Source organism: Manis pentadactyla, chromosome 7, assembly GCF_030020395.1.
Source record: "Manis pentadactyla isolate mManPen7 chromosome 7, mManPen7.hap1, whole genome shotgun sequence".
Taxonomy (NCBI): Eukaryota; Metazoa; Chordata; class Mammalia; order Pholidota; family Manidae; genus Manis; species Manis pentadactyla.
The window spans coordinates 15492418-15507582 of record NC_080025.1 but is presented as its reverse complement, the minus strand read 5'-3'; the positions used below and the strand labels follow the sequence as shown (position 1 = coordinate 15507582).

At 35.7% G+C, this 15165-nt stretch overlaps 1 protein-coding gene across 6 annotated transcripts in view; it reads left to right on the top strand.

Moving 5' to 3' along the window:
- Positions 1–2481, top strand: part of TUSC3 (tumor suppressor candidate 3) — a 193907-nt gene extending 191426 nt beyond the window's left edge. For all 6 annotated transcript variants that reach the window (XR_008998701.1, XM_036894311.2, XM_057505148.1 and 3 more), the window contains one exon: positions 1990–2481. Coding sequence is in view for 2 of the 6 variants with exons in the window: in XM_036894312.2 (XP_036750207.1) it covers positions 1990–2005 (16 nt within the window). In the remaining 4 variants the exon portion in view is untranslated. The remainder of the gene's footprint in view (positions 1–1989) is intronic.
- The last annotated feature ends 12684 nt before the right edge of the window (positions 2482–15165 follow it).

The following is a 15165-nucleotide window of genomic DNA, read 5'->3' as shown; positions in this document are numbered from 1 at the left end:
TACTTTAAATATAAAAGGACAGGAAGTACTGTTAGAGTTATCCTTTATTGTACGACAACTAAGAGAAGGATAAGTTTAAGGCTCGGTATATATTTGTCACTTCATAATAAGATAAACAAAAGATTGTGATAACAGCCTTTTTAAAAATAAGTATGCCAGTTGGAAAAACTAGCATCAATAAATAGCGTGGTAACTGGGGATTCTTCAGTCTATTTTAATATTAAGAAAACATGAAGATCCTGTTCTTCTGTGTATGTAGCAATATGTAGAAATCATAGAACCTTCTTAACCTTTCTAGCTCCAAAAAGTTAGGAAATATAAAACAATGATAAAGGGTTATATTGCTATTTTTGCTTTTATGGTGGTATTTTTAGCAATGATGAAATATAATAGTGCCCGTGGCTTGAAGAGTTTAGACCTGTCCTTTAAAAAATGAAGAAAAAACTAAATATCTTAAGCTTAATAATTTTTCATACTATTATTACAGTTTAAAATATTTTATGATAAAGTTTTGTTTTTTCATTAATCCTCATATTCTTCAATTGCCTTTATCTTCAGGGCAAGCGTGTAATTGAAGAATGCCCAAGAATTCATCTACAAGTGACACCTCTGTGCGTTCTGCCATTGGTGTTGTTAAGGATTATGTGGATTGAACAGCAATTGTAGTTTAGAGCTCTGAGGAAGTTTACTGTTGACATTCTTCTTCATGAAGATTGTTATCCGTGCTGAACTTAAGCCACAACTTGTTATTGTAAAACACAGAAGCCATGTCTTTTTGTGTCTATATATCAGCATGTGGTTTCTATCTTTTCACTTAATAATTCCTCAGAAAAATTACACAGTAACTATTTTAGCTGGTACTGAATAATTACATTTTCATTGATGTATGTAAAATGTGTTATATAATATTATACATGAATATGTTATATAATATGTTATAATATATTTTAAGTATATATTTACTTTTAGCACAGAGTATCACTAGAATCATAAAATATTATCCCTGGAAAAAACCTTGAAGATCTCCCAGAACCAGTGGTCTTTTCAGTAATAAGTAAACCGAGGTTCAGAAAGACAAAGCAGTATATGCCTAGAATATTGTAATTTAAACATCCAAACATTAAACTTAACTAGTTCAAACAGCTTTCCAATTACATGGCTTTTCAACTATAGCAACCATTTATTTCATTTTGGTTTCAATATTTAGTTAAAACTTGTTTTGTCTCTGGTTGTTCTACAAAGTTATGTTGTCAAGACTTACAAAAAAAAAACAAAACTTGCCATATGTTAGTAGAAAGGTACAAGTATCAAACAAAAGCCTAGTAAACGTTATTTCAGTTGACTGACCATTTTACAAACCTAAATAAATTTTTGTTCATAGATTAATGCCTTGCTTAGGGAAGTTAGGTAAGAAAATTAATAGTTACCTTTTACTTTTATTCCTATATGTATAAGCACCTATTTATGTTGTTTCATCAGAATCTGATGACATCTTTATTATGATTTATATATTCTTTTTGACTGTTTAATATAATGATATGTTTCATTTAAAAAGATCAATTATTGTTATTTTATAGAAGTGAATGAGTTATGGATTGAATGATATGGAAAAATATTTTCTTTAGGACACTGACATGACCCACTTTGTTTCAATCCATTCCCCTGCTTTCCCAGCAGTTGAAATGATTTAATTACTTGTCTATCCAACAGTGAGAGTGACTCACAGAAGTAGAATATTTTACCCAAGCTTAAACCTAAGTTCAAGTTCTTATCAGCGTCTTCTTCCGCTGCTGACTTGTGCTCCGCATAAGCCTGAGCCCATTCCAAGAACTTGTTGAGAAATTGCCCAGATATAAAAATTGGAATGAGGTGAATTAATATAATTGTGACATTTCTATATTATATGTACATGCACTAATTTAGAATAGAATAAAAAGCATATTATGTTTTCCTTGTTTTCAGTATATAATAATTTTCTTTCTTTTTCAGCTTTTTAATTAAATGAAGCCAAGTGGAGTTTGCATAAAGTGAATGTTTACCATGAAGATAAAGTGTTCCTGACACACTAGTTTGACTTCTTGAGCTCATTGCCTTGTTGATTGTGATACTCTAGCTTATTCTTGTACAATTTTTTTTAAATGTGAGTTTTCCTAGTGAATTTAATTTATAGACGTGGAAAATGATTACATGTCATATGAGCACTGAAAAGAACAAAGGAAACATTGAGGTGTTTTCAAACATATTACATTCAGTGCATTCCAATAGGATTGAATGGAATAAATGCCCATGTAATAATGAATTCATGTTTAGAACTTCCACTCATCAGTAAAAAAAAACCACAATGTAATAAGGGAAAACTATGAAATGTATGTTAAAGAATTCTTAGGGTTTTACAAGATAAGTATATGCATGAGAATATGTCACGTACTGAAAAATTAAACTTACTGTTCTTTCAGTATAAAGGATGTGTATGGTTATAAACAGCGTTTTGTTCTTATTAATCATAACCAGACAGGGAACTGGGTGAATATTACCTACAACTTGGATCCTAACCTGGGAAATGGAGGTTCTCCTCAGGATGTAAATGTACAGGAAACATGACTGAATCAACGTGCCTTAAAGGCATCGGGCAGTGGGAGCACACACGGAACTCGGGATTAATTCTCTCCCATTTTAGAAGTGTCGTCCAGGAATCCAGGCTCACACCCACCAAACTACCCCACTGTGGCCGTTTTCCCCTTGTGTTATATAGAAAGAAGCTTGTCATCAGAACCTCACTCCTTGAATCCAGACAAAGATCAGTTATCTTAGTATGAGCAGGTGACTCAGTGAAGCTTTCTGAAAAACCACATGTAGGGGGTCTAACCATTATTACGTTAGTGTGTCCTGTTTTAGTTTATAAAGCCCTTTTCACGTATGTTATGGTATTTTCCACAATCCTTTAAATTGGAAAGGAAATGTAAATTGTATGACATATAAATATTAGAAGTTTGAAAGCCAAAAACTTTAAAACAGAGCTTGTAACTGGGCTTTCAAACTCTCGAACATGGGTTTTTTATTTTCTGTGGTGGTACCTACAGAAGGATTTAGAAACAGTTATTTAGCCAGTTAAGTAAATATTTTGCTTTTCTTTTTCAGGCTTTTAAAAAAAATCTCGATTTCAGTAAGATCGAATCAGACCATGGGGATCTCCGTTAAGCTGGGAGTCCCAGGTACACAGTCTCAAACAGGAACCCAGTGTGCTTCTGCTGAATGTACTGATTTTGTACCTATGAAATTCCATTTAAAAAATGGGCAGTAAAGCCTACAGAGGCATCTGAAGTTAAATCCCAGAGCAGCATGTGTTCTACCAAGAAGAAAGCTATCTTTTCAAATCATAATATTCAGTGAAAACTGCATAATCATTCAGAACTATATTAACCTTATCACATATTCCCAAATCTGCTATTAAAAAGCACATTAATTCCTGCAGTTCCTGTTCAAAAGATTGATAAATTTAGTATTGGAACGGCTTTTATGGAAAAGCAGTAAGTGATCATAATCATGTGTTTAATGCCTATCCTGGCCTATAAATCTTAATCCACTGAATATTTTCACATTTTCTGAATTTCATTCATAACAGACATTACAGTTTGAGGCTGAAGTTTATAGACTCACTTTTCTAGCAGGTAAACATTTCTTTATTAATTATAATTTTGTCTGTCCCCTTAAAGCTCAAAATTCTTATGAACAACATACATTTAATCTCTCTATAAAGCTTAATACTGTTGATCATAACCAAAGTCAGTTCTCAGATATGACGGCCAAGAATTTCCTTACTCCACGTTAGTACACATTTTCTACCTGTGTTATATAATTTGCTCTGAACATCAAATATATGCCAACCATGGTAACATTTTTCTTTTTTTTGGATTTCAGTTTGAAAAGCTGTTCTTTCTCTACAGACAATTGTAACATTATGGAGGTGATTCTAGAGGGAGATAAACTGCCTCAAGATAAATTGTTATCCAAGTATTGCAGGCAAACTATAAAGAGTAGCTCAAATGTAGTTTGCTTTCGGAATGTAGCATATGGAAAATCATGTACATATGTTATCTTTACCTTTGCCAAAGAATTTAAATCGTAAAATTTGTATGTAGTATGTTACATCCACCAGTGTCACTTTTTAACCAGATTACTATATTGAAGACTCCCTTAAAAACTGATTATTTGTTTAATAATCTCCAGTTAGAATAAAAAGAACTACTTTCCTACTCAGTTGGAGAAAGATCCTAATATAAAATTCCCTCTAAAGGAGTTTAACTTATTATAATAAAGTGTTGCATTTTGCTCGGCATATACTGCTCCTTACGTTAGATATTCACATGAGTTAGCCCAATAGCATTGTGTGTTTACTGTAATGCCCTCTTACACATCAAGCCATATGCCCTGTCCATTGCAGTGCAGCAGGCATGGTGATTTGGGAGATCAGCTCTGGTCACCACAGAGCTTGACAAATCTTCCCTTTCTTGCTATCATGAGAACCTTCCAAAGAGTATGTGAAGGGAGGGGTTATTTAAATAAGGCATGACAGATCATCATTTTGAAGTCCAAGGCATTAAACACTGTTTAAAGGACTGGTAACAGGGGCAGACACGTTAGCTAGAGCATCGAGGGACCAAACTCCTGGAAACAATGTTCCACAGAGTCCAGAGAGCTAACATTAAGTTTAAAATATTAAAACAAGATTTTTTCCTACTCCAGCTACAGTCTATACTGAGTCAGATCAATAATATATCTAATAGTATTTTTTCTAATAGTGGGAAAAGGGTAAGCATAGCTGCTAGTCACCCTCTAAAGGTACAAGCATGTACTGTCAGCTCATAAATTCCCATATGTAATTCATGAGCATCTGTCATTTATGAATTTTTCCTTATTCCTTTATCTACTTTTGTATCTGAAATATATGTGAATGTTTTTGTCATATAACTGGAGAGTTTAAGTTTTTACACAAAGTTTTAATATAACATCACACATTCAAACTATAGTTGACCCTTCAACGACACAGGTCTGAACTGGGCAGGTCCACTTATTCACAGATTTTTTTTTTTTCAATAAATATATTGGGGCTTCTTCCAGTCTGTGAGGACCCAGCAAGGAGATGGCTGTCTCTGAACTAGGACGTGGGCCCTCACCCACCACTGAATCTGCTGATGCTCTTGAACTTCCTCACCTCCAGAACCATGAGAAATAAATGTCTATTGTTTACAGGCAAAAAAAAAAAAAAATATATATATATATATATATAGGGAAAATTTTTGGAGATTTTCAACAATTTGAAAAATAAATGTTCTTTCTCTAGCCTATTTTAAAGATACAGTATATAATTCATATAACATACAAAATAAGTGTTAATTGACTATGTTATTGGTTAAGGCTTCTGGTCAACAGTAGGATACTACTAATGAAGTTTTAGGGGAGTCAGTGTTACATGTAGATTTTCACCTGCATGGGGTGGTGGAGGAGTTGGTGCCCCTAACTCCCACGTTGTTCAAGGGTGAGGTGCATAATAGGGAAATCATGCCCCATTCACTCAAATGTTGGTGTGTCGACTTCCATTGAAAATTGGCAGTAAAAATGGTAGAATTCTATGAGACTGCCCCCTCCCTAGAAACACTAGACAAAATGGCAAAAACTGTCGGAATGAATTTTGTTGAACATTTGGAAAATAGTCAAAAGTTTACAGCAACCAAGTGAATACTTAAATAAATGGTAATGGAAATGTAGAAGGGCAGCTTCATGACATTTTATCTTGTCCTTCCCCAGTCCTCCTTCCCAGTCATCAGTGGTCTGGAAAATGGCAGCCTGTGTTAGTGGTGTGGGTGTCTGGCTGTAGAAGCAGCAGAAAGGACTTTGTTCCCCAAGAAGTAGTGTTTGTTTTGACCAGTCTTGAGGCTTCTGGGAGGAGTGATGCAAGGGGCTTGCCTTTATTTCACCTGACTCAGAAATTAGGTGGAAAAGTGGTGATGTATAGAATGTTTCTCTAAAACATGACAAGGTAAATAAACATGCTGCTGCCTGGGGCAAAAGATAACAGGTGGAACATGCTATACTAGACACCGAGCTGAACACCTGAGAGGAAAAGCTAGGGAGTGAAGTATTTGGAGAAGAAGTTTTGAAAAGCTCCCACATATTCTAAGGAATCAAAGGACCCAGGCCAGGTTGCGTCCTCAGAAAATGCCTGAGGAGACCCCGAAGCTTTTCCCTCTTGCTCCAAGCCCAAGGAGGAAGTGAATGCCGACACAGTGGCAGTGTGAGCCCCACAGGTAAGTGTGGGAGGGGTGCCGCAAAGAGCGGGAGGCGATCTGCAAAGACCAGGATACTATTTTCTTTTGTTTCTCTTTCTTCCTTTCTGTCTCCAGGCATTTAAGAAAAGCTCTGTTAAACCACTAGCTGACCACTAAACTAATGGTACAGAAACTTCACAGACCACACATGACAAAGTAGGTTTTATAAAAACAGTTTTGAAATGTCACAAAACAAACTACAACCCACAGCAAGCAAACAAATCTGGAGAAAGAAAAGAATCCAGTTTTCAGAGTTCATCACACTATAATATTTAGAATGGCCAGTTCACAAAAAAAATAGTAAGAAAAAAAAGCATACAGTGAAAAAGGTATAGTCATTCACAGGAAAAAAAAAAATTACAGAAACTGTCCTTGACAGGGCCCAGGGGAGAGACTCCAGCACACCCCTGGATCAAAAGCTCCAATACTGGGTGCACTGGAGATTGAGGAGGAGCAGTTTCCCTTCGCCTGTGTCACCTCATTAGCATAGCTCATGGCCAAAAGAGACACACCCTCAGCCTACAATTTCTTCCATGGGAGAAGATGAGAATATAGTGAATGAGTGCCCAGGTTTCCCCACTGCATGCGACACTGATAAGGAGCCCACTTCTTGCCCCACCCAGAACACTGAAGTGATCTGCAAGGCTGAGGGACAAGGGGGGACTGGGAACACAGTGGAGTGGCCATGCTTACAGTCAGTGCTTACTAAGCATTTCACTGACTCCATGAACAGAAGCGGAGGATGCTTTTGGGGGATGCCTCACTGGCAGACTTGCTCCAACAGTCCAGCACCCCATGTACCTCACCCACACACATTACTCAACACCTGGTGGCTGCCTCCTGGTAGGTGGTGGGCATGAACCTTTTTATTAGAGGGCCAGTGAGCGTATACAGAATGCTGATTCTAGGGGACTTGGAAAAAGCCAGCAAGCAGCATTTCAACACACAGCCCAAGGGAAAGTAAATGGGAGGCTCTTAGAACATGGCCCAGCTTTGAGACTCAGAGAAGGCATAAAATCTTAAAATCCCACCTCCCATCTGCCAAAGAGGGAACAAGAAGTTTGAAACAGGAACATCCACAGCAAAGGTGTGAGAATGCTTTAGTATCCCTAGCGGGCTGACGGGTGTAGGCATTAGGTATTCCTTTCCCAAAGCCGGTCAGTAAGGAGTAGATGATGTGACTACAGCTCCAAATGCCAACCAGCAACATGACTGACTTCAAGGAACATGAAGTATCAGGAACACAATTCTCCAGTGATCTGTGAACTGCCTGACAAAGAGTTCAAATAATTCTTTTTTAAGGAAGCTCACTTTAAGAGAACACAAATATACAACTCAATGAATCAGGGAAACAATATATAGACAAAAGGAAAAGTTTAAACAGAAATAAAAAATAGGGCTAATTTTTGGAGCTGAAGAATACAATAAATGAAATCAACAATGTAATAACAACAGCAGACTAAACCAAGCAGAAAACCCTGTGGGCTCAAAGATCTTTAGTTTCCTAAGCATAGGACAATAATGAAAAGGGAATGTAAAGAGTGAAGAAAGCCTATGTGAATTATGGAATGCCACCAAGTAAAATGTATGCATTTTGGGAGTTCGGGAAGTGGAAATGATAAAAAAGATAGAAAGCTCAAAGATATAATGACTAAAAACTCCAAATGCAGGAGAGAGAAGGATCATTCAGGTTCATAAATCTCCTTATTCCCCAGATGCAAGCCAAATAGGTCTTTATCAAGATATATTATTACAATGATGTCAAAAATCAAGATAGAGAATTTTGAAAGCAGCAAGAGAAAAACATCTCATTCAAGGGAATCTACGTAACGTTATAAGTGAATTTCTCAACAGAAAACTTGCAGGCCAGGATGATATAATCAAAGTGCTAAAAGAGAAAACCACCAGCCAAGAACACTTAACTTGGTAAAACTGCCCTTCAGAAATGAAAGATACTCATAGATGCAAAAATAACATTTGGCAAAATAAACATCCTTTTCATGATAAAAATTCTAAACAAGAGAGTAGAAAGCCCAGAAATAAACCCATGTATACATAGTCAACTAATATTTCACAAGGGCACCAAAAACACGTAATGAGAAAATGATGGTCTCTTGAATAAATGATGCTGGGAAAATGTGATAACGCCATATCAGGAGAGTGAAATTGTACCCCTACCTTACACCACTTACAAATATTAACTTGAAATGGATTAAAGACCTAAATGTGATCCTGAAACACAAACTCCTTGAAAAGAGAAAATCGGTCTCAACAATGGTTTCTTAGATGACACCAAAAAACACACACAAAAGAAATTGAACTCCAAAGTTAACTTTTGTACAAAAGGCATCAAGAGTGCAAAGACAATCCACAGAAATAAAATATCTGCAAATCCAATTCGTTAAAGATCTAGTATCCAAAATATATTAAGAACTTTTACAAATCAACAAAAGACAAAATTCCCCCCCCCAAAAAAATTTTTTTTTAAATAATTGTGTATCCCCCAAAAAAGATATGGTTCAGTCAATACCAGTACCTCAGAATGGCTTATTTGGAAATAGTTATTACAGGTGTAATTAGCTAAAATGAGGTTATACTGCGGTAGAGTGGGCCGCTAATCCAATGGGTGGTGTCATTATGCAAAGATGGCCATGTGAAGACAGACACAGGGTGAACCCAATATGAGCACAGATAAGTGGCACGACACATCTACAAGGTAAGGAATGCCGAAAATTGCTAGCAAATCACCAGAAGATACAAAGATTCCTCTGAAGATTTCAAAAGCAACATGGCCCTCCCAACACTCTAATTTTGGACATCTAATCTCCAGAACATCATGTTCATGAATTTCTGATGTCCTATGTTATCCAGTTTGTGGTCCTTTATTACAACAGCTCTAGGAAACTAATCCAGTGGGCAAAAGACTTGAGTAAACATTAAGACCAACCAATGGGCAACAGACGGATGAAAAAATGAATAATGTCTTTAGTTACTAGGGAGATCAAAATACAGCGAGATACTACTTTACACCCACCAAAGTGGCCATAATTGAAAAAGGAACATAGCAAGTGTAGACAAGGATGTAGAATAATGGGAGCCCTTATACATTGCTGGTGGAAATATCAAATGAATGAGCTTCTTTTGAAAAACTCTAAAGGTTTCTCCATGAATTAAACATAACTACCATATGACCCAGCAATTCCACTCCTAGGTATCTATCCAAAAGAATTAAAACAGATGTTCAAACAAAAATGTGTACATGGGTGTCCATAGCAGCACTATTCATAATTGCCAACAGATGAAACAAATTGAATCAGCTGATGAATGAATGAACAAAAAGAGTATTCATAAAATAAAACATCTTGCAGCCATAAAAAGGCATGGATTTCTGATACATGCTCTAACATGTTATACTCAACGCAAAACATTATGCTAAGTGAAAGAAGCCAGACACAGAAAGCCACACACTGATGATTCCATTTATACAAAGTGCCCAGAATAGGAATACCCATGGAGATAGAAAGATTGCCAGAGGCTTGGTGGGAAGAGGAAGAAGGGAGTGACTTTACTGGATTTAGGGTTTTCCTTTTGGGTGACAAAAATATTCTGGAACTAGATATTGGTGACTGCAAAACACTGAATGTACCTAATGCACCAAATTATACTCATTAAATGGTTTAAATGGTAAAATTATGTTTAAATAGTCAAATTATTTTACCACCAAAAAAATAATTATACATATAGCTATTTTAAAATTTAGGGGCAACCCAGAATCAATGCTATTCAACAAGGCATGGTCTCAGCCAGACTTTAGATTCAAAATTAGGTATAATGCCTACATTAGGCCATAAAGGTAAATACAGAAATATACATACATGTATATATAAATAAGATATCCGTAATGTTGAAAGGCAACATTTAATTCTTTTAAAGAAAGGAAGCATTATTCTGGAATGTGTGTCTTTTTCCCCGCCTTGTGACTGCCTGTGGGAGTAAAGAGATTGATTGGTGCAGAAAGCAAGAGAGAACACGAACAAGATAAACCGATACCGAGAAAGGAAATCAAATGATGGAGGTGGAGGTTAATTAAAAGCTTTTCAGTTCTGAAACTACTGTGTACTTTTTATATATAGAAAAGAAGGGCTTATCTGATTCCCTGCTTTTCAGATGCACTGCAGTGTCTGTACAGTAAAGCACTTCGGGCTTTTCACTATGCAAAGGACCTTAGTCTTGAAGAGTATCCGACCTGGTGATTACCGTGATTTTCAACTGATTGTGACATGAGACTCACCCTCATTTTAAAGCTTTTTTTTTTCTTAATTTCTGATGTCTCATTTTCATGTGATCATGTAGCTTTACTTTTTTCTATGACCCCTCAGAGGAAGAAGACATGCCTATCTTTAGCATATATATTTTACTTCCTTTAGGATAGGGTGAATATCCTAGAAATTTGGGCACAGGGCCAACCATTCCTGTGGGAGGGAGGCTGTCGCCTGGCACCTTAGGAAATACTATTTTTTGAAGAATCTTTGCACTACTTCATGTGTCACAATATGTGCTTTTCAAAATTCAGTCCTATCATCAAAATGCATGACTTGGACTTACTTGCTTATGTATAGTTTTTCTTATTTGTAAGTTTCAATACAGCACATAAGCCTCTGTATTACAATTATTTAGTGTTTAAGTAGGGTTAAAATGTATCACTATGCTAGATAATCAATTTCAATTTTTAACCTTCTTTTGGGGATTTTTAGGAATATTTTTGCTTCATCCTTATTGTCAGTAATGAACAATGAGCTATATTATCATTTAATTATTTCTTCATAGATGGTTTTACATGCTACCACTGCAAAATACATATTATTTTAAAGTCTTCTTTGGATAGTGTAATCATTTTAAGTGATGTCTTCAAAAAAGATTCTATAAATCTCTGTAAGATTACACTTTTTACTATTATGTGAAAAAGGCAGAGTAGCATGATGGAAAAAAATTCAAACTAAAGTCCTACTTAAGTATAATTATGTTAATTAAAAAATCATTTCACTTCTGGGCGTTGCTATCTCTGCTTTTAAAATAAAGTAGTGGCACTGCACCTACTGCAGGAATGTTGTGAAATCTAGAAAAAATATTTTACACATTTCTTTAAGTCCCACAAAGTTTTTTTTCAGCTAGATACTTTGAAGACTGGAAATACAAAGGAAGACTTTTTCTGGCCCTGTCTTAGAAACTAGAATTGTGTAAGTCAAATAAAGGATAAGTCTACTGCTGTTTAAAATCCCCAACTTCCAGGCATATCAAGAATAAGATCTCAGAGAAAGTATATCCACACCCCAGAAATTCAAGGTATTATGATTGCCCATTTGGGGATATGAGGTGTTACCAAGCTGTTTCCAAAGATGACCAAAAAAAGAAGCCTACCTCGCCTCTGTGACTCCCCGGAGGTCCTTACCTCGCTTCTCATTGCCCACAGAGGAAGACTGAATTTTATCATATCTCAGGGCCAGTGCACAAAAGTTATGGGTAGAAGATAAACATGTCTATATGAACTTGAAAATGCAATTCAATTTTGCCCTCTGCTAGATGTTAGTGGGTTAAAAAGGAAAGACATAATCCCAGAGCCCAGATATGAAGTATATAAATAAGAACCCATCACCTCTACTTTTTTAAAGTTTTACACATGAATTATCTCATTTGATCCTTACAGCTTCATGTAGTTGATAACGCAAGTGTAACTACATAATTTCTGGATGTCTGAGGCACAGAGAGGAAAATAAATGCCCAAATATTGGTAGACTGCAATACCTATTAATTAACTGTTCCTGATTCATCCTTTTCTTCTATTTGAAACTCATTTTTAGAAGATCATACACACACATAAAAATGCACAAAGAGTATGGTGAGAAAGTGCTACCAGAAATATGAAACATTTTTGTCAAGAATGGTTTCATTTCAGGGTCCTGGGAATATTATGGACAAGAAGCCAGGCAGAGATCTTTGGGTTCTAATATCAGGTGCTTTTGACTAGCATCCACTGCGCCACGGGACTAAATTCAAGCTTGACTCAAAGAAGAGAACTATTAACAAAAATTTTCATTAATGCAAGCATCTTTCCCTTTCTATCCTGCTGCCAACATTTAGCATCACCACGCTGAGCACAATACAAAAGATGCTTTATGCTGTTCATGTAAAACCATTATTTACCTAGATTTTATGCCAGATTGGGGAATGCATAATTCTAAATGTACTTTGCCTCAAATGTACCCTTTCTTTATAGAAAGGAGACTAAACTAGCCACAGGAAAAGGTGCTGATCACATAATGTGATGATCTGGAAGTGAGATACAGGAAGAAACTATGGAAATCATTCTGCCTCAAGTTGCTAGATATAGAACAATGAGTACAGAATGAGGCCTTTAGAAGTTTTGTCTGAGTTTATTTTCTTTTTTAATATTAAACCAGAAAGTTTCTTTATTTCACTACAGTATCTACCACCTCATATAAGCTTAACTTTAATAATACTTCAGTATCATGGCTGGATTTTTCTGTTTTACGTTCATGTACATCTGGGAAAAGTATGAGGAGTGGTCCAGCCGTAGCACTATCTTTTTTCACAACACTTCTAGCAACAGAGGAATAGTATAGTGTTTTAGATTATAGAGAAATACTGATCAAACAGATCAAGGGAAAAGCCCGTGTGTCTCCAGCATGAGAAATGAGGCCCTTGGACAGAGGCTACATGACTGAAGTGTCAGGAGGATGGAGAAGAATTGGGTAGCAATCAGAGAGAAACTCTGGAATTAGAAAATTTACTGCCAATAAAGAACCCTGATTTCTATTGCTTAGTGAGTAGCAATATTTAATAGAGAAGAACTATCATGGAATCTATGAACAGCGTCTGTTACATAAAAAGAAACATTACACCAAATTTACAAAGAAAAGTCAGCCATTAAATAGTGTAACACAATAAAAGTAAAGACATTGGAACAAAGGGAGTAGTAGTTTACATAAGATGCTATTATTGACCCCTAAGCAATGACAAGCATGATTTTGCAAACATACTCAGAGGAGTCACTCGTGTGTTTAAAAGTTGTAACAAAAACCACACGTCAAAAAGTATGTGGTAATGTTAAAACAAATGTTTTATTCTCTAAGCCAATTATTTTTTACCCCTGTCCTAATGGCAAGGGGAAACATCATTTTGTTCTAATTATTAAATTCCTTTCCAGCCCTTTCTTATCCATATGAAATAATGTTTTCTTTAATGAAGTTTGCTTTCTAGCTTTTTAAAAGAATTTGTCCCCTATCCCTATTTATATCTATATCTAATCTGAATCCAAAAGTTTAGTGAACACCAACTTTGCTTTGGGATCAATAACCCCTGTAAGGTCCAAGAATTTATCACAGGGGTTGGAAGGGGAACTTTCTGGAAACGTTTCAGGAGATCAAACGACCTTGAGCTTCCGCGTATGTCCACCAGTTTGGACCCCTGCCATTCCCCCTCCTACACCAGCAGGAACAAGCCACGTGGTACCTAGGGTCTCAGCATCCCCTAGAATGATTTTGAGACAAAGAGTCAGAGGTATGAAGAACAGAATTGGTGATACAGATTCCTGAGCAGAGAATCCATTATTTCAGGGACATGTTCTTTCTCCAACCACGTGATCAATCAAATACACGAGAATTCAAGAAACAAAATGCTCGGCACAAGAAGAGATCAGTGGGGGTTAATACAACTGCTGTATCGAAGTTGTCAAAATGGCGTTGTGAATAAAGTAACATCAGTTTTTTTTTAAATCCTTAAGAAAATACATTTAGAATTTCAGGAATCACAATCTTACTACATCCCTTCAACTTACAATGGTAATGACTAAAACGGAGGAGGAGTAAAAATTCTTTAATCCCAGGGTTAGATAAGGCATTAATTTTTTATACCATGTTATTTTTTAATTCAATACTTATAAAAAAGATACGTTATTTTGATATCAAAATAAAATAATAAAAAATACGTTAGTTATGAAAAACAAAAATTTTCATGTTTTAATATTTGTAAAATCAAAAATCACTTGGAAAAATCACATGTGCTTCTGATTAAAACTCATGAAACCAAGGAGATCTTCCTCAACCTGATGAACAGCATATACGGAATCCCTCCCGCAGCGTCACACCTCAGGACAAAGCTGTAGTGCTTTCCTACTAAGGTCAGAAACAAGGCAAGAGTAGTGTTTCCCACCATTTATATTCAACAACATATTAGACAGAGGTCTTAGTACAGTTAGGCAAGAAAAATCAAAAGCATCCAAATTAGAAAGGATTAAGTAAAACTATCTCAATACCCAAATGACATAATTGTCTATGTAAACACTCCAATAAAATCAACTAAAAAAAAATTATTAGAACTTAATGAGCTTAGGAAGGCTATATATATAGGAGACAAGACCCAGTTTACCCAGTGTACTTATTTATACCAATATAGAAAAGGAATAAATCAGAACTGAGACAAAAGACCATTTACAATACTATCAAAACATTAAATACTTTGGAATAAATCTGCTGAAAGAATACAAGATTTATACACTGAAAATGGAAATATTGAGAGAGATGAAAGAAAATCTAAATATGAAGAGATACACTGTATTAATGAATTAGAAAGCTCAGTATTGTAAGATGTCTATTCTCCCAGATATATTTATAGATTCAGTGCAAACAGAATCAAAATCCCAGAAGGCTGTTTTTTTTCTTGTGGAAAAAAACTGACAAGCTAATTCTAAAATTGATACGGAAACGCAAAGGACCTAAAATAGCCAGAACAACTTTAAGAATAAGGAGGAGAAATTACATTA